Consider the following 19,222-nt stretch of genomic DNA (forward strand, 5'->3'; position numbering starts at 1 on the left):
TTGAAAAAGATTGTGGGCACTATTGGGATATTGTTTCTCTTTTCCTTTATTAATTAAAGCCTCTGAACCTAGGATGAACTGTAAAATTTTTCATATTACAGACCCTTAAGTGTATGATGTACTTTGGGTACCTAAAAAAAACCTTGGTTCTACAAGCACTTACTAAGTATCTGCTATAGGTATCTTGTATTTTTACTTACAAATGGAAATTCGGTTAACAATTTTTGACGGCAGATCTAGTATAATATTATCTACGTTTAGATTTACTCTCTAGCATGATGTAGTCACTCCATCCCAGCCCAGCCCTATGCAACAGACATATCGTGTGATGCATCCAACTGGTATTAATCCAAGCACCACATAATGAGAACTGGAATTTCCAGAACTTATTTTTGTCTCTTCACCGTTCAAGGCTGCTAGTATACAAAGGGTTCTAGTTTTAATCATCAGCTGGGTGTTTCATTTGTAAACAGACTGCATAAATATGTATCTTACTACTTTCTAAATCTGAGGTTATTCATATTTGACTTGGTATGCTTTGTGTTACCCATACTTCGTCCTTCCATACTGCTGATAATCCAGAGTTAGCTGTATTTTCCAAGTATAGAATTGTGTTTTGGAACAAAAATGGAAAGTGTTCAGCTTTTCATAAAATAAAAAAATTTCTGTTGTAGCCTTTTAGAAATTCAAAACGAAGTCGACTCTTTTCTGATGAAGATGACAGACAAATAAATACGAGGTCACCAAAAAGAAACCAGAGAGTTGCCATGGTTCCACAGGTATGTGTGTGCTAAAATTTTTGATTCATTGAAAGGAAGTGAGCAATTGCTCAGCATAATGAAGTTTATATTTATTATTCTATTACATTTTGAGTAACAAGTTCTTTTCTTTAAATCAGTGCTCCAGCTCAGCTCCTATTTTAGTTACCTAGAAAAGGCCATTATCTTATTAATGGACTTTAAACCAGAGTAGAAAGCCAATCCTCGGTCTTACAATGCTTGCTTTTAAGCATGGAGACAGTGGACATTAAGCAAATGGATTTGGCTATATGGAATCAGTTTGGAGTTTTGCGTGGAAATGAAAGGGGAAAAACATTTATTTTATCACTGAAGGAAATATATCGAAGACTTCCTTTATCCAAAAGAGGAAAATACATAGCGTGGTATCATATCTTGTTTTTCCTTTTTGGTATATTTTAAAAAAATAATAGTGGTCATGTGAGAATCAAAGGAATGAATGAAAATTGGGTAAGGAAATATTGACTTTAAGAATAACGTGATTTTTCTCCTATCAAATTTATAATTTTTGATATAATTATTCCCTACTTCCCTTTCATTTTTTTCCCAAAAGTGTTATAAGATTTTCCAGTAGGATGGATCATAATAGAGGTGATTTTCTCAACCAAGGATTTGGCCTCAAATAAATTAAAGGTATGACTAGCAATATGCCCTACCGAAAAAAAACTCTCCCAAATCTTACATACCTTTATGATCATTTCAAATAGTAAAATATATTCATATTCTGTAAAATGAACAGAAATGTATTTTGAACTTTCTAACATCAAGGACAAATGTACATAAGCATCTAAGGTTCAATTTAAAAATTTGACCCAGTTAAGACTAACATACAGTGTCATTGCTTGGTTCAGTAGGTGTTGGATACAAGGTTGGAAGAATACACAAAATAGTTAAATAACAGGAAATAGTTGTCTTGACTTTAGAAGAGCTGTGTTATTAGGATAGTTTGAAAGACTAACTCTGTTTAGATTATTTAAATTTCCAAAAGTGTGGGGTTTCTTTAAGTTCTTTTTTTTCTCCAGCTATTTATTAGGAAGATTTTCAAACATACTGGAAACTCTGGTCTTTATAACTGTGAACCCCTCCTGCCCCAGCTCTATCCACTGTCCTCCTTCCAGGCACATCGTTCCTTCTGGAACTGTTCTACACAGTCCTTCCTTCTGAGCAATGCAGAGCAACTGTAACATAAGACACATGATAGAGACTTCAAATATGTGAGAAGGTTTTACGTCTTCTGAGTTTTCTCTTTTCTCCTCTTAACACGCCTAGTTCTTTCAGTCTTCATTTACATGATATGGCTTGTTCCCTTACCCTTGTAGTCACATCATCTAAGTCTGCATTCTGTCTGTGTGTTTCTTTAAATAGTACAGTCCAGAGCTGAAAAATTATAAAAACCAGTTTTCGTTGAGTACTTAGTATGTGCCAGATCCTGTTCTAAGTTATATGTATTACTTTGACTTAGTCTTCAACAACCTTGATGAGATAGGTTACTATATTTCCCATTTTTTGGATGAGAAACAGACACGGAGAAATATCTTGCTCAAGATGACAAAGCTAGGAAGTGAAGACTGATACTAAACTGGCAGGCCGCCTGTCACCAAAGCCCTACTTTTTGTTGTCATTTTAATAGCCTTATTGAGGTATAATCCACACATCATACAATTCACCTATCTGAAGCGTTCAATTCAGTGGCTTTAATATATGCAGAGTTGTGCAACAATCACCACAGTCCCTTTTAGGACATTTTCATCATCTCAGGAGAAACCCTGTACCCAGTAACAGTCACTCTCCATTTTCTATTTGTTGAATAAACCCTTAGGAGTATAATTGCTACAAGAGTATTTACATTTAAACTTTGGGGGATGCTACCAAATATGCTATTCATAAAAGATGTAATAATTTATATTTCCACTAACGGTTTGAATATATTTCCCCACACTCAATGGAGGGATACAGCTTTATATTGAGTGAGCCACCAATACCCTATTTAAAAATCTGGGTCAGTAACACGATAGAAAGAAAAATAGCACTTTTTCTGATATATTTTATAGTAATTTGGTTGTTATTTATGCTAAATAACTCCTGGCATACAAAATTTTTTTTACATTAAAAGGTTAATTTTCTAAATGGGATGTGGTATCCTGAATTGGATTCTGGGAAAGAAAAAGGACATTAGTGGGAAAACTGGAAAAATCCAAATAAAGTCTGTAGTTTAGTTAATAGTATTGTACCAATGTTAATTTCATAATTTTGACAAACCATGATTATGTAAGATGTTAACATTGGGAAAAACTGGGTGACGGGCACGTAGGAACTCTACTATCCTTGCAGTATTTCTATAAATCTACAGTTTTTCCAAAGTGAAAAGTTTATAATAAAAAATAAAAAGTTAATTTTGACCTCTACCTACCCTCCAGATCCACTTCCCTCATTCACTGGGAACCACTGTAATTAGTGTGATTATCCTTTCAGACCTTTTTAATACTTCTAAAACTTTATGAATGTATTTGAGAAAATACATCGTGTTGTCTAATATATTTAGTTTTAGAATTACGTTTATAGTATTATTTTCATGATACTGTATCATGTACCATTCTGTAATTTTTCTCACTCAAAAGTCTGTTTTTGAGATCTGGCTATGCTGGTTGATTTAGATAGATAGATACGTAGGTAGATAGGCTTCAATATTTCATTTCTTTTTACCATTATATAGTAGTCAATCTTATACCATAATTTATTTGTAAATTCTCCTTTTATGGACACGTAAGTGGTTTCTGAGTTTTCACTATTACAAACAATGCTGTAGTGAGCATCCCAAGCATGTTTGTATAAATTTGCAAGTGTTTTTCTAGGACAGATGCCTAAAATGGAGAATTGCTGGATCATAGGATATGCAGATTTAAAGTTTTTTAAGTAGTGTCAAATTATTCTCCAAAGAAATTGTACTGGTTTATACTTTCTACCAACACTATATCATAGTGCCTATTTTCCTGAATGCTTACCAACTTAGTATATAACCAAACATCTAGCCTTTTGCTAATCTGATAATAGCATCTTACTTGTTTTAGTTGACACTTCATCTCTGAATGACGTTGAGATGTTTTTCATATATGTTTAAAAACTGTTTCTTTCCTTTCCTGTAAACTGTTGTCTTTTTCCCATTTTCCATTAGATTGTAGGTTATTTTATTACTAGTTTGTAAGAATTTTATATATATTAAGAATATTAGCCCTTTGGCTGTTTATATTGGTTATATGTTTTTTCAGTTTGTAGTTTGTCTTTTGACTTTGTTTCTATGTTTTTCACCAAGCAGGACTGAAAAAAGTTTTAAGGGTCAAATATAACTCTCTCCTTTTTATGACTTCTTGAGTTTATGCTCAGAATGCCCTTCCCTAGTCTAAAATTTATAGTTTTAGAATTCTCTCATATTTCTTCTTTTTCTTTCTTTTTTTTTTTTTTTGATGTTTAAATCTTTAATACATCTGGAATTTATTTTGGAATAAGGAATGAGACAAGACTGCAACTTAATTGTTTTTTCCGGAGGACTACTTAGTTGTCCTGGTAACACTTACTGAGGAATCCATTTTTTATACATTGATTTAAGATGCTACCTGCATCACAAGCTAAATTCTTGTATATATTTGGGGTTATTACTAGGCTTTCTATCTCTTTAGGTCTAGTGTGTCACTATATTTATCAAATTGTTTTAATGTGACTTTATATTGTTTGTTAATGTCTGGTAAGACATTATTCTTCTTTTCTTTTTAGATTTTCCTAGGTATTCTTGCACATTTATTTTTCTATATGTACTTTAGAATCAACTTGACTAAGAAAAAAATCCTGTTGGGATTTTTATTGGTGTTTCACATTTGTGACATTGAGGCTGCCTATCCAAGAATTGGTTGCAGTTCCCCTCATTCAAGCCTTAATGTCCCTCAGTAGACTTGAAAACTTGTTCCCACATCGATCTCGCACATTTCTTAAGTGTACTCCCAGGCATTTAACACTTTTGTTCTTGTCATTTTAGCTGCCATTAACAGGATGTTTCTTCTGTTTTATTTTCTAATCAGTTCTTATTTATATATAGAAAAGATAATGATTTTTTTAAGATATTGATTTTTGTATATCAACTTTGTATTCACCTACTTTATTAAATTCTCTTATTTTTAATGGCTATAGTTGATTTTCTTGAGTTTTCTAGAGGAGTCATATCACCTGCAAATAATGGTAGTTTTATTTTCTCCTTTACAATTTTTATTCCTATTATCTAATTGGCTAATGCCATCAAATCAATGGTAAAAAATACATACTGGTGATACTCAACATATTTGTCATATTCCTCACTTTAATGAGAATGTTTTTAGTATTTTATCATTGAGTATGATACTGACTTTTGGATTGGAATGGGGAGAAATGTGTTTTACAAGTTAAGAAAGTATCCATCCATTTTTGTTTTCTTGGTCACTCTAGCTAAAGGTATGTCGGAACTTGTTGATCTTTTCAGAGAACTTTTGGTTTAATTGATTTTTGGCTATTGTTTTTCTCTTTTCTATTTCATTTATTTCTGCTCTAATCTTTATTATTTTCTTCCTTCTGCTTACCTTGGGTTTTCTTTGCTCTTCTTTTTCTAGTTTCTTAAGGTAGAAAGATAGGTTATTTTTTTCTTTTCTAATATAGGCATTTACCCTATAAGATTTCCCTCCAAGCATGACTTTAGCCGTATCATTTGACTTTTTTTAATTTTTTAATTTTTTTTATTGAGTTATTGATAGGTTACAATCTTGTGAAATTTCAATTGTACATTAATGTTTTTCAGTCATGTTGTAGGTGCACCACTTCACCCTTTGTGCCCACCCCCCACCCCACCTTTCCCCTGGTATCCACTAAACTGTTCTTAGTCCATAATTTTAAATTCCTCTTATGAGTGGAGTCATACACAGATTATCTTTCTCTCGCTGGCTTATTTCACTTAACATAATTCTCTCAAGGTCCATCCATGTTATTGCAAATGGAATGATTTTGTTCTGTTTTGCAGCTGAGTAGTATTCCATTGTATACATGTACCACATCTTCTTTATCCATTCGTCTGTTGATGGGCACTTAGGTTGCTTCCATGTCTTGGCTATTGTAAACACTGCTGCAATAAACATTGGGGGTGCATAGGACTTTTGGGATTGCTGACTTCAAGCTCTTTGGATAAATACCCAGTAGTGGGCTGGCTGGATCGTACGGTAGTTCTATTTTTAATTTTTTGAGGAATCGCCATACTGTTTTCCATAGTGGCTGCACCAGTTTGCATTCCCACCAGCAGTGTATGAGGGTTCCTTTTTCTCCGCAACCTCTCCAACATTTGTTGCTATTAGTTTTAGATATTTTTGTCATTCTAACGGGTGTAAGGTGATATCTTAGTGTAGTTTTGATTTGCATTTCCCTGATGATCAGCGATGATGAGCATCTTTTCATGTGCCTGTTGGCCATCAGTATATCTTCTTTGGAGAAATGTCTGTTCATGTCTCCAGCCCATTTTTTGATTGGGTTGTTTGATGTTTTGTTGTTGAGTTGTGAGAGTTCTTTATATATTATGGATATTAAGCCTTTGTCAGATATATGACTTGCAAATATTTTTTCCCAGTTAGTGGGTTGTTTTTTTGTTTCAATCCTGTTTTCATTTGCCTTGAAGAAGCTCTTTAATCTGATGAAGTCCCATTTGTTTATTCTTTCTATTGTTTCCCTTCTCTGAGAAGGCATAGTGTCCAAAAAGATCCTTTTAATACTGATGTCAAAGAGTGTACTGCCTACGTTTTCTTCCAGAAGCCTTATGGTTTCAGGTCTCACCTTTAGATCTTTAATCCATTTTGAGTTTATTTCTGTGAATGGTGAAAAAGAATGGTCAATTTTCATTCTTTTACATGTGGCTTTCCAGTTTTCCCAGCACCATGGGTTGAAAAGACTTTCTTTTCTCCATTGTATGCCCTCAGCTCCTTTGTCAAAGATAAGCTGTCCATAGATGTGTGGTTTTATTTCTGGGCTTTCAATTCTGTTCCATTGATCTGTGCACCTGTTTTTGTACCAGTACCATGCTGTTTTGATTACTGTAGCTTTGTCGTATGGTTTGAAGTCAGGGATTGTGAGGCCTCCCGTTTTGTTCTTTTTTCTCAGGATTGCTTTAGAAATTCGGGGTCTTTTGTTGCCCCATATGAATTTTAGGATTCTTTGTTCTAATTCTGTAAAGAATGTCATTGGGATTCTGATTGGGATGGCGTTGAATCTGTAGATTGCTTTAGGTAGAACGGACATTTTAACTATGTTTATTCTTCCAATCCATGTACATGGAATGTCTTTCCATCTCCTTATGTCATCATCCAATTCTCTCAGAAAGGCCTTGTAATTTTCATTATGTAGGTCCTTCACTTCCTTAGTTAAATTTACCCCAAGGTATTTTATTCTTTTTGTTGCGATTGTGAATGGTATTGTATTCTTGAGGTCTTCTTCTGTTGGTTCATTACTGGAGTATAGAAATGCTACTGATTTATGCAAATTGATTTTATACCCTGCAACTTTGCTGTAGTTGTTGATTACTTCTAAGAGTTTTCCAGTGGATTCTTTGGGGTTTTCTATATATAAGATCATGTCGTCTGCAAACAGCGAGAGTTTCACGTCTTCCCTCCCTATTTGTATTCCTTTTATTCCTTTTTCTTGCCTGATTGCTCTGGCCAGGACCTCCAGTACTATGTTAAATAAGAGTGGTTATCCATTCTGTTGGCATATAGTTTTTTGTAGTATTCTCTTATAATCTGTTGTATTTCTGCAGAGACTGTTGTTATTTCTCCTCGCTGATTTCTGATTTTGTTTATTTGAGCTTTCTCCCTTTTTTTCTTTGTAAGTCTGGCTAGTGGTTTGTCAATTTTATTTATCTTCTCAAAAAACCAGCTCTTTGTCTCATTGATCCTTTCTACTGCCTTTTTCATTTCAATAGTATTTATTTCTGCTCTGATTTTTATTATTTCTCTCCTTCTGCTGACTTTGGGCTTCATTTGTTCTTTTTTCTCTAGTTCAGTTAGGTGTGCTTTAAGGTTGCTTATTTGAGATTTTTCTTGTTTGTTAAGATGTGCCTGTATTGCGATGAATTTTCCTCTTAATACAGCTTTTGCTGTATCCCATATGAGTTGGTATGGCATGCTATCATTTTCATTTGTTTCCAGGTATTTTTTTATTTCTTCTTTAATTTCTTCAATGATCCATTGCTTGTTCAGTAGTGTGTTGTTTAGTCTCCACATCTTTGTGCCTTTCTCAGCATTTTTCTTGTAATTAATTTCTAGCCTTATAGCACTATGATCTGAGAAGATGCTTGTTATTATTTCAATTTTTTTAAATTTGTAGAGGCTTGCCTTGTTTCCCAACATATGGTCTATCCTAGAGAATGTTCCATGTGCACTTGAGAAGAATGTGTATTCAGCTCTTTCAGGGTGGAGTGATCTATATATGTCTATTAAGTCCAATTGTTTTAGTTTTTCATTCAGCTCCACTATTTCTTTGTTGATTTTCTGTCTGGATGATCTGTCCATTGATGTGAGTGGGGTGTTGAGGTCCCCTGCTATTATTGTGTTGTTTTTAACATCTTCCTTTAGGTCTGTTAATAGTTGCTTTATGAATCTTGTTGCTCCTGTGTTGGGTGCATTGATATTTATAAGCGTTATTTCTTCTTGATGAAGTGTCCCTTTGATCATTATATATTGTCCCTCTGTGTCTCTCTTTACCTGTCTTATTTTGAAATCCACTTGGTCTGATATGAGAATTGCAACACCTGCCTTTTTTTCCTTGCTATTTGCTTGAAGTATTGTCCTCCACCCCTTCACCCTGAGTCTGTGTTTGTCCTTGGGGCTGAGGTGTGTTTCCTGGAGGCAACAAATTGTTGGATCGTGTTCTTTAATCCATTTTGCCACTCTGTGTCTTTTTATTGGAGAGTTCAATCCGTTCACATTGAGAGTGATTATTGATGCATGTGGACTTAATGCTGTCAATCTATCACTCATTATCTTGTTTTCCTGTCTTTCTTTTCCTGTGTGCTTTAGACTACCCATTTAATACTGCAGTTTCTTATGCTGGGTTTCTTAGATTTTTCCTTATTTATGATTTGTGACTCTGTTCTGTACTTTATTTTAGTGTCTACCTTGAAGTTTGTATTTAGAATCTCGTGTATAATATAGTCTAATCTCTGGTGGTCTCTTACCTACTTGATCAATACTGATTTAGACCCTTTGCTCTTCCCCTCCTAAATAATTATTTTCATTTTTTATTCCAACTCGTCTTATTAATTTGTAGTTAGAGTGCTAAGATCATCCTTGTTTTGGTAGTTTCCTTACCTTTACCCTAATGCTATAATTGAATATTTGCTATCCTGTTCTGGTTCTATCCATTGGTCTCCCTAGTCTGTGGATTGTGTCCCCTTTCTCCCTTTTTTCTTTTTTCAAGTATGAGAGCCTTCTTGAGGATTTCTTGTAATGGAGGGCTTTTAGTTACAAATTCTCTTAACTTTTGTTTGTCTGGAAAAGATTTAATTTCTCCCTCATATCTGAAGGAAATTCTTGCTGGATAGAGTATTCTTGGCTGAAGGTTTTTATCCTTTCAAGCTTTGAATATATCACTCCATTCTCTCCTAGCTTGTAGGGTTTCTGTAGAGAAATCCGCTGACAGTCTGATAGGGGCTCCTTTATAGGTTATTCTCTTTTTTTTCCTTACTTCCCTGAGTATTCTCTCCTTATCATTCCTATTTGCCAGCTTTACTACTATGTGCCTTGCAGTAGGTCTTTTTACATTGACAAATCTAGGAGATCTAAAACCCTCCTCTACACACATTTCTCCATTGATCCCTAGATTTGGGACGTTCTCTTCAATAATTTCGTTAAGCACACTTTCTGCTCCATTTTCCTTTTCCATATTCTTGGGAATTCCTATGATCTTTATGTTCTTACTCCTCATTGAATCCATTCTCTCTCGGAGATTTTCCTCATTTTTTTTTAATTCTTAGTTCTCTTTCTTCCTCTGTCTGGCGCCATTCAGCCTGTCTGTCCTCGATTATGCTACTTTGCTCCTCTAGGTTGTCTACACGGGCATTCAGGGTATCTGTATTCTGTTTTATCTGGTCCGTTGTGTTTTTCATCTCAAGTAATTCTGTTTGATTCTTCTTTATGATTTCAGTCTCTTTTGTGAAGTAACTCCAGAACTCGGCTTGTTTCTCTATCTTTCTCTCTACCTCATTGAGTTTTTTTATTATAGCTGCTCTGAATTTATTATCACTTAGTTTACTAATTCCAAGTCCTCAGGACTTAATTCTGTGTTTTTATTGTTTTCCTTCTGGTCTGGGGCTTTTATAAATTGCTGGATGGTAGAGGAGCGGTTTTTTCTCATGGTGGTAGAATTCAGTTGCAGTTACAGCCTGTCGCCACTAGATGGGGGTCGAGAGCGGCGTGTTAGCTCTCTGCCTTGGGGCAAGATGGCTGCACCCACTGGCTTTGTTAGGGGGGAGGGGCTGTTACTCACACGTGCTGGTCTGGATTCAGATCAGTTCTGTTCTCTGGTCTCCCGAGGCCCTTGATTTATGGGGTCCCCGCGGACGGAAGCTTTCCCCCCGTCAGCGGGTCTCCACTGAATCAGCGGCAGGAGTCCTGGATGATCCCTCGGTCGCGTGGCCCCTCCCCCGCTCCTTCCCGACCGCGCCGCAGCAATCGCAGACTCTAGGGGAGGGAGTGATGTTCTCTCCTAGCGTTCCAGCGCCTCCGAAGGTGTAAAGCTAGGTTTATGATCTCCACCTTCTTGGTATTGTAGGTCTCTAACGAGCTGGCATTATGTTTATTCTCTGAAATTCAGTTCTTCCAATCTTTTGTTGTATTTTGGAGGAGAGAGAATTCCGGGTCAGCTCACCCACCATTTTGCTCCCCCCCCTTCCCCACCATTCCGTATCATTTAAGTTTTGGTATTTTTTTTTTGCTTATTTCTATTAAGTTTTTTTTTAAAAAAATTATTCTATTGAGGTCATAATAGTTTATAACATTGTGAAATTTCAGTTGTACATTCTTATTTGTAAGTTACCATATAAATGTCCCCCTTCACCCCTTATGCTTACCCCCAACCCCCTTCCCCTCTGGTAACCACTAATCTGTTCTCTTTGTCCACATGTTAGTTTATCTTCCATATATGAGTGAAATCATCTGGTGTTTGTCTTTCTCTGTCTGGCTTATTTCACTTAACATAATACCCTCAAGGTCCATCCATGTTGTGAATGGGACAATTGTGTCTTTTTTTATGACTGAGTAGTATTCCATTGTATATATATATGCACTATATCTTTATCCATTTATCGGTCAATGGGCACTTGGGTTGCTTCCGCTTCTTGCCTATTCTGAATAATGCTGCAATGAACATAGGGTGCGTAAGTCTCTTTGAATTCTTGATTTCAAGTTCTTTGGATAGATACCCAGTAGTAGGATAGTTGGGTCGTATGGTATTTCTATTTTTAATTTTTTGAGAAATTGCTGTACTGTTTTCCATAATGGCTGCACCAGTTTGCGTTCCCACCAGCAGTGTATGAGGGTTCCCTTTTCTCCACATCCTCTCCAACATTTGTTATTTTTTTTCTTGGTGATTATAGCCATTCTAACAGGTGTAAGGTGATATCTTAGTGTAGTTTTGATTTCCATTTCCCTGATGATTAGTGATGTTGAACATCTTTTCATGTGCCTGTTGGCCATCTCTATATCTTCTTTGGAAAAATGTGTGTTCATATTCTCTGCCCATTTTTGATAGGGTATTTTGTTTTTTTGTTGTTGCGTTGTGTGAGTTCTTTATATATTTTGGAGATTAACCCCTTGTCAGATATATGATTTGCAAATATTTTCTCTCGGTTGGTTGTCTTTTCGTTTTGTTCATAGTATCCGTTGCAGAAGCTCTTTAGTCTGATGAACTCCTACTTGTTTATCTTTCTGTTTCATTTGCCCAAGTAGACATGGTATTTGAAAAGATCCTTCTAAGACTGATGTTAAAGAGTGTACTGCCTATATTTTCTTCTAGGAGTTTTATGGTTTCAGATCTTACCTTCAAGTCTTTGATCTATTTTGAGTTAATTTGTGTATGTGGCAAAAGATAGTGGTCTACTTTTCTTCTTTTCCATGTGGCTGTCCAGATTTCCCAACACCATTTATTGAAGAGACTTTCCTTTCTCCATGATATGTTCTTACCTCCTTTGTCGAAGATTAGCTGTCCGTTGATGTGTGGTTTTCTTTCTGGTCTTTCAATTCTGTTCCATTGATCTGTGTGCCTGTTTGTGTGCCAGTATCATGCTGTTTTGATTACTATAGTTTTGTAACATATTTTGAAGTCAGGGATTGTGATGCCTCCAGCTTTGTTCTTTTTTCTTGGATTGCTTTAGCTGTTCAGGGTCATTTGTTGCCCCATAGGAATTTTAGAATTCTTTGTTCTATTTCCGTGAAGAATGTCATTGGGATTCTGATTGGAATTGCATTGAATCTGTAGATTGCTTTAGGTAGTATGGACATTTTAGCTATGTTTATTCTTCCAATCCATGTACATAGAATATCTTTCCATTTCTTTATGTCATCATCAATTCCTTTCAGTAATGTCTTAGAGTTTTCATTGTGTAGGTCTTTCACCTCCTTGGTTAAATTTATTACTAGATATTTTATGCTTTTTGTAAATGGGATTGTATTCTTGAGTTCTCTCTCTGTTAGTTCATTATTAGAGTATAGAAATGCAACTGATTTTTGTAAGTTGATTTTGTACCCTGCAACTTTTTTTTTTTTCTTGCCTAATTGCTCTGCCCAAAACCTCCAGTACTGTGTTGAATAAGAGTGGTGAGAGTGGGCACCCTTGTCTTGTTCCTGTTCTCAGAGCGATGGCTTTCAGTTTTTCCCTGTTGAATATGATATTGGCTGTGGGTTTGTCATATGTGGCCTTTATTATGTTGAGGTACTTTCCTTCTATACCCATTTTATTGAGAGTTTTTATCATAAATGGGTGTTGGATCTTGTCAAATGCTTTCTCTGTGTCTATTGAGATGATCACGTGGTTTTTATTCCTCGTGTTGTTAATGTTGTGTATCACATTGACTGATTTGTGGATGTTGAACCATTCCTGTGTCCCAGGTATAAATCCCACTTGATCATGGTGTATAATGTTTTAAATGTATTTCTGTATTCAGTTTGCCCATCTTTTGTTGAGGATTTTTACATCTGTTCATCAGTTATCTTGGCCTGTAATTTTCCTTCTTTGTGTTGTCCTTGTCTGGCTTTGAGATCAGGGTGATGTTGGCATCGTAAGATATGTTAGAAAGTGTTCTGTCATCTTCAACTTTTTGGAATAGTTTGAGAATGATAAGTATTAAATCTTATATATATATCTATTAAGTCCATCTGGTCTGGTTTTTCCTTTAATTTGACTATTTCCTTGTTTGACTTTCTGTCTGGATGATCTATCCATTGGTGTAAATGGGCTGTTAAGGTCCCCTACTGTTATCATGTTGTTGTTAACATCTCCTTTTAGGTCTGTTAATAGTTGCTTTATGTACTTTGGTGCTCCTGTGTTGGGTGCATAGATATTTATGCTTTGTGTCTTCTTGGTGGAGTGTCTCTTTTATCATTATATACTGCCCCTCTTTGTCTCTCATTGCCTGTCTTATCTTGAAGTCTACTTTGTCTGCTATAAGTATGGCAACACCTGCTGTCTTTTGTTTGCCATTAGCTTGGACTGTTGTCTTCCACCTCTTCACTCTGAGCCTGTGTTTGTCTTTAGAGGTGAGATGTGTTTCCTGGAGGCAGCATGTTGTTGGGTCTTGTTCTTTAATCCATCCAGCCAGTCTGTGTCTTTTGATTGGAGAATTCAATGCATTTACATTGAGAGTGATTATTGATATATATGAGGGCTTACTGCTGCATTTTATCACTTGTTTTCTGGTTGCTCTGCATTTCCCTTGTTTCTCATCCAATGTATTTCAGACTACCGGTTTAGTTTGGTAGTTCTCTATCATAGTTTTCTGTTTATTTATCATTTGTGTCTCTGTTCTGATGTTTGTTCAGTGGTTGCCATGAGGTTTGTATAAAAAAATCTCATAGATGAGGTAGTCCATTTTCTGATAGCCTCTTATTTCCTTAAGCTAAGCTGATTCCATCCCTTTCCTCTTTCCAAGTTGTTGTCACAACTTATTTCATCTTGTATAGTGAGTTTATGGTTAAAATGATGAGATTGTATTAATTTTTGATGTTGTCCTTTCCTTTATTATTATAATTGTTTGCTAACCTGTTCTGATAGAGAGCTGCAATTTTCTGATTTTTTCTGCATATTTGTCTCCTTGCTCAAGGCTTTGTAAGCCATTTCCTTTCTTCTCGGGTATGAGGGCCTTCTTGAGCATTTCTTATTGGAGATCTTGTGGTGATGAACTCCTTTGGCTTTTGTTTATCTGGGGCACTTTTCATTTCTCCATCATATCTGAAAGATATTTTCACTGGTTAGGATATCCTTGGCTGAAAGGTTTTGTCTTTCAGATTTTGAATATTATCATTTCACTCTATCCTACCCTGTAAAGTTTCTGCTGAGAAATCTGATGAAAGCCCGATAGGGGTTCCTTTGTAGGTTATTTTTTACTGCCTTGCTGCTCTTGAGTTTTTTCTTTGTCATTGACTTTTGCCAGCTTTGTTTCTGTATGCCTTGGAGAAGGTCTTTTTACATTGATATAATTAGGAGTTCTATTAGCTTCTTTTACTTGTATTTGCAGCTCCTTCCCCAGGTTTGGGAAGTTCTCAGCTGTTATTTCTTTGAACAAGCTTTCTGCTCCATTTTCCTTCTCTTCTCTTTGGAATCTTTATGTTGCATTTCGTAATTGAGTCGGATAGTTCTTAGGGAATTTTTCATTTCTTTTTAGTCTTAGTTCTCTCTGCTCCTCCATCTGAAGCAATTCTATATTTCTGTCCTCCAGACTGCTGATTCTGTCTTCTATAATATCAGCTCTGTTATTCAGGGAGTCCAGATTTTTCTTTATCTCATCCATTGTGTTTTTTATCTCCAGCATTTCCGACTGGTTTTTCATTATGATTTCAATCTCTTTCATGAATGATTCCTTCTGTTCATTAATTTTGTTCCTGATTTCATTGAACTGTCTATCTGTATTTTCTTGTAACCTGTTGAGTTTTTATATGATATCTATTTTGAATTCTCTATCATTTAGATTATAAATTTCTGTGCTTTCAGGATTGATTTCTGGGTGCTTGTCATTTCCCTTCTGGTCTGGAGTATTAAGATATTTCTTCATACTGTTTGATGGCATGGATTTTTGCCTTCACAGTGATAGTATCTGGTCACAGCTTCCACCTGCTGCTGCTGGGTGGGGGTCAAGAGCAATGTATTCTGAGCCCACCATGACTCCTGGCATCAGTGCCTTAGACTCCATGCTGACAGGTCCCATCTGCAATTTCCAATTTCTGGTTTGGTTGCTGACAGCTGCTGCTTTTCTAACCTATGCACAGCACTTGGGCCAACTGTCTGAGCTAGAGGGCTGGGCAGGCAGAGGGGCGCTTTCTCTTGCCTGTGCAATCCTGGAGGCTTCTTGCTCTGCCCTCACTGTCTACCCTCCTGGGCTGCTGGCTTGATGAAGACACCCCTGCAATAGCTTAGCCACCTCTGTGTGGGGCTTTTCCTCGGGCTGTGAGGGGACTTGGAGAGCGAAGGTGTTCCTGCAGAGAACTGCCCCTCCGCCCTCTTTTCTCAGAGATGCTCATGGTCCTGTGCCCTTGGTTGCTGCCATTTGGGAGGGTGAGAAAATCCTCTTACCTCCTTCCACTTCCTCCAGGGGTCTAGCACCTCCACCTTCAGACATATGGCTGTGTGGGTCTCTTAGACGTCTTTTGTGTTGTGTGACTGTCCTCTGTTGTTTTATGAATGTCCTTCTCATTGTCTCTTAAAGGGGAGAGTCTAAGGGAAGAGCTCACACTGCCGTGATGCTGACGTCACTTACTCAAGAGTTTTGTTTTGTTTTTAAAGATTGGCCCTGAGCTAACATATGTTGCCAGTCTTTTTAAGTTTTTTTCCTTCCTTCTTCTCCCCAAAGCCCCCCAGTACATAGTTATAGATTCTAATTGTAGGTCCTTCTACTAGTTCTGCTATGTGGAACGCCACTCAGCATGATTTGATGAGTGGTGCCAGGTCCGTGCCTAGGATCTGAACCACCGAAGCCCTGGGCCACCAAAGTGGAGTGCGTGAACCCAACCACGCAGCCATGGGGCCGGCCCCTGTTTTGTTTTTAATATTCAATTTTATCAAATGTCTTTAGCATCAGTGGAAGTGATCATATGGTTCTTCTTTGGATTTATTAATAATGGCAGATTATATTAGTAGTTTTCTAATAGTGGACCATCTTTGCATTCCTAAGATGAATTCTGCTTGGTTGTGTTCTCTTCCTTTGATGTTCTTTTTCTTTTTGTTGAGATATAATTGACGTATTAGTTTCAGTTGTACAACATAATGATTCAGTATTTGTATATATTGTGAAATGATCACCACAATAAGTCTAGTCTAGTTAGTGTTCATCGCCATAGTTGGAAAATTTTGTGTGTGTGTGTGATGAGAACTTTTAAAACTTACTCTCTTAGCAACTTTCAAAAATACAATACCGTATTATTAACTGTAGTCATCGTGCTGTACATTACATCCCCTGGACTAATTTATTTTGTAACTGGAAGTTTGTACATTTTAAACTCATTTCATCCACCTCTTATCCCTCACCTCTGGTGATCATCAGTCTGTTCTCTGTATCTATGAGTTCAGGGTTTTTTTTTAGAATACAGATATAAATGAGATCATACCATGTTTGTCTTTCTGTGTCTGACTTATTTCACTTAGCACAATTCCCTCAAGGTCCATCCATGTTGTCACAAATGGCAAGATTTCCTTCTTTTTTATGGCTGAATAATATTCCATTGTATATACATACCACATTTTCTTTATCCATTCATCCATCAGTGGACACTTAGGTGGCTTCCATGTCTTGGCTATTGTAAATAATGGTGCAGTGAACATGAGGTTGCATATGTCTTTTTGAGTTAGTGTTTGTTTTTTTTTTTATTAATGTTATGATAGATTACAACCTTGTGAGATTTCAGTTGTACATTATTGTTAGTCATGCTGTGGGTACACCACTTCCCCCTTTGTGCCCTCCCCCCACCCCTCTTGAGTTAGTGTTTTTTAATTTGGATACCCAGAAGTGGAATTGGTAGATCATATGGTATTTCTCTTTTTAATTTTTTGAGGAACCTTCATACTGTTTTCCGTAGTGGCTGCACCAATTTACACTCCCACCAGCAGTGCACAAGGGTTCCCTTTTCGCCACATCCTTGTCACCACTTGTTATTTCTTGTCCTTTGGATAATAGCCATTCTAGTGGGCGTGAGTGATGTCTCTTTGTTGTTTTGATTTGCCTTTTCCTGATGATTAATGATGTTGAGCATCTTTTTGTGTACTTCTTGGCCGTTTGTATGTCTTCTTTTGGAAAACGTTTATTCAGTTCCTCTGCCCAGTTTTTAATTGGATTGTTGGGTTTCTTTTTTCTTTTGCTATTGAGTTGATTGAATTCCTCACATAGTTTAGATATTAACCCCTTATCAGATGTATGATTTGCAAATGTTTTCTCCCATTCTATAGATTGCCTTTTCATTTTGTTGATGGTTTCCTTTGCTGTGCAAAAGCTTTTTAGTTTGGTGTTGTCCCACTTTTTAATTTTTGCTTTTGATGCCTTTGCGTTTCAAAAGTATCAAATCCAAAAAATCATCGCCAAGACCAATATCAAGCTTACTGATAGCCTATATTTTTCTTCTAGGAGTTTTATGGTGTCAGGTTTTATGTTCAAGTTTTTAATCCATTTTGAGTTAGTTTTTGTGTGTGGTGTAAGGTAGTGGTCCAGTTTCATTCTTCTCCTTGTGACTGTCCACTTTTCCTAACACCATTTATCGATGAGACTATCCTTTCCCTGTTGTTGACTCCTCTGTCGTAAATTAATTGACTGTATGTGTGTGGGTTTATTTCTAGGCCGTCTATTCTGTTCCATTGATCTGTGTGTATGTTTTTATGCCAACACAATACTATTTTGATTATTATAGCTTTGAAATATAGTTTGAAATCAGGGAACGTGGTGTCTCTAGCTTTATTCTTCTTTCTTAAAATTGCTTTGCCTATTTAGGATCTTTTTTGGTTTCATACAAATTTTAGGGTTGTTTGTTCTATTTCTGTGAAAAATGCCATTGGAGTTTTAATAGAGATTGCATTGAATCTGTAGATTGCTTTGCATACTATGGATATTTTAACAGTATTAATTCTTCCAATCCATGAGTATGGAATATTTTTTGAAGCATTTTGAACTTCATACAAATGAGTGATATTTTTGGGGTTTTTTTTTTTATCATGTATACTATAGCAGATTTTGTTATCTATGTTATGCTGTCTTTATAAAACCAGCTGGGAAGCTTTTTTTCTTTTTTAGTAATTGAAACATTTTAATAACATTGGCGCCCTCTGGTTTGATATAGAATTCACTGGTAAAACCTTCTGAGCCTAGTGCTTGCTTGCATGTTCTTTCTCTCACACTCTCTCTCATTAGTCACAGAGTTCTTGCTGGTCTTTTCTGGCTCAAGAACTCTAGGAATATTTTTCACAAGTATCTTCTTCCTGTGTACCTAAAGTGAAATTGTACTGCAGTGCAAACATGGTGGGGGCAAATAGTTCACCTTCCTTTGCAGAGTTTTTTATGAAACTGGAGGTGTTAACTTTGTAAGGAATAATCAGAATGTTTATTTGTTAATGACAAGAAAAAATTCCATGTTGAATATTGTTGAATCTTTTTGAGTACTTGACTAAAATCTTTTTACAAATGTATTCACTGTCATAGATGTTCATTTTTATTTATTGAAACTGAAATTAATCTCTATTTTTTTTTTACTGTATAGAAATTTACAGCAACAATGTCAACACCAGATAAGAAAGCCTCACAGAAGATTGGTTTTCGATTACGTAACCTACTCAAGCTTCCCAAAGCACATAAATGGTGCATATATGAGTGGTTCTACTCAAATATAGATAAGTATGTATCATGGCTTACATCATGAATATCACTTGAACCAGAAATTGAAGGTTTTCAAATGTTATAAGCCTCAACCTTTTCTAGACATCTATTTTGATTCTATTTTTTTTTCCTGAATTTCTTTTTCTCTTCCTCATTCAAGTTTGATCTGTTTCATTTTCTCATAGTTTTCTTCCCCTTACCCCCTTTTGGGGAAGAAGTTGTTATACATTTTTGTGAAAAATAAAATGAAAGTATAATCTCTATATTATAATTTCCAAAGACTGTGGAGTGGAGATGCCCTGAAACAAAG

General features: G+C 36.1%; 1 protein-coding gene across 5 annotated transcripts in view; it reads left to right on the plus strand.

Annotated features, from left to right (window-relative positions):
• The window catches only part of LIN9 (lin-9 DREAM MuvB core complex component), a 94,478-nt gene that overhangs the window by 9,587 nt on the left and 65,669 nt on the right, over positions 1-19,222 (plus strand). For 4 of the 5 annotated variants that reach the window (XM_023632409.2, XM_070255626.1, XM_023632412.2 and 1 more), the window contains 2 exons: positions 675-779; positions 18,797-18,930. In XM_023632409.2, coding sequence (XP_023488177.1) covers positions 675-779; positions 18,797-18,930 — 239 coding nt within the window. Of the gene's footprint in view, positions 1-674; positions 780-1,350; positions 1,431-18,796; positions 18,931-19,222 lie in introns of those variants that run through there. The other variant, XM_023632411.2, reaches the window with a different exon arrangement.

This window comes from Equus caballus, chromosome 30 (genome assembly GCF_041296265.1).
Source record: "Equus caballus isolate H_3958 breed thoroughbred chromosome 30, TB-T2T, whole genome shotgun sequence".
NCBI classification, from domain to species: domain Eukaryota; kingdom Metazoa; phylum Chordata; class Mammalia; order Perissodactyla; family Equidae; genus Equus; species Equus caballus.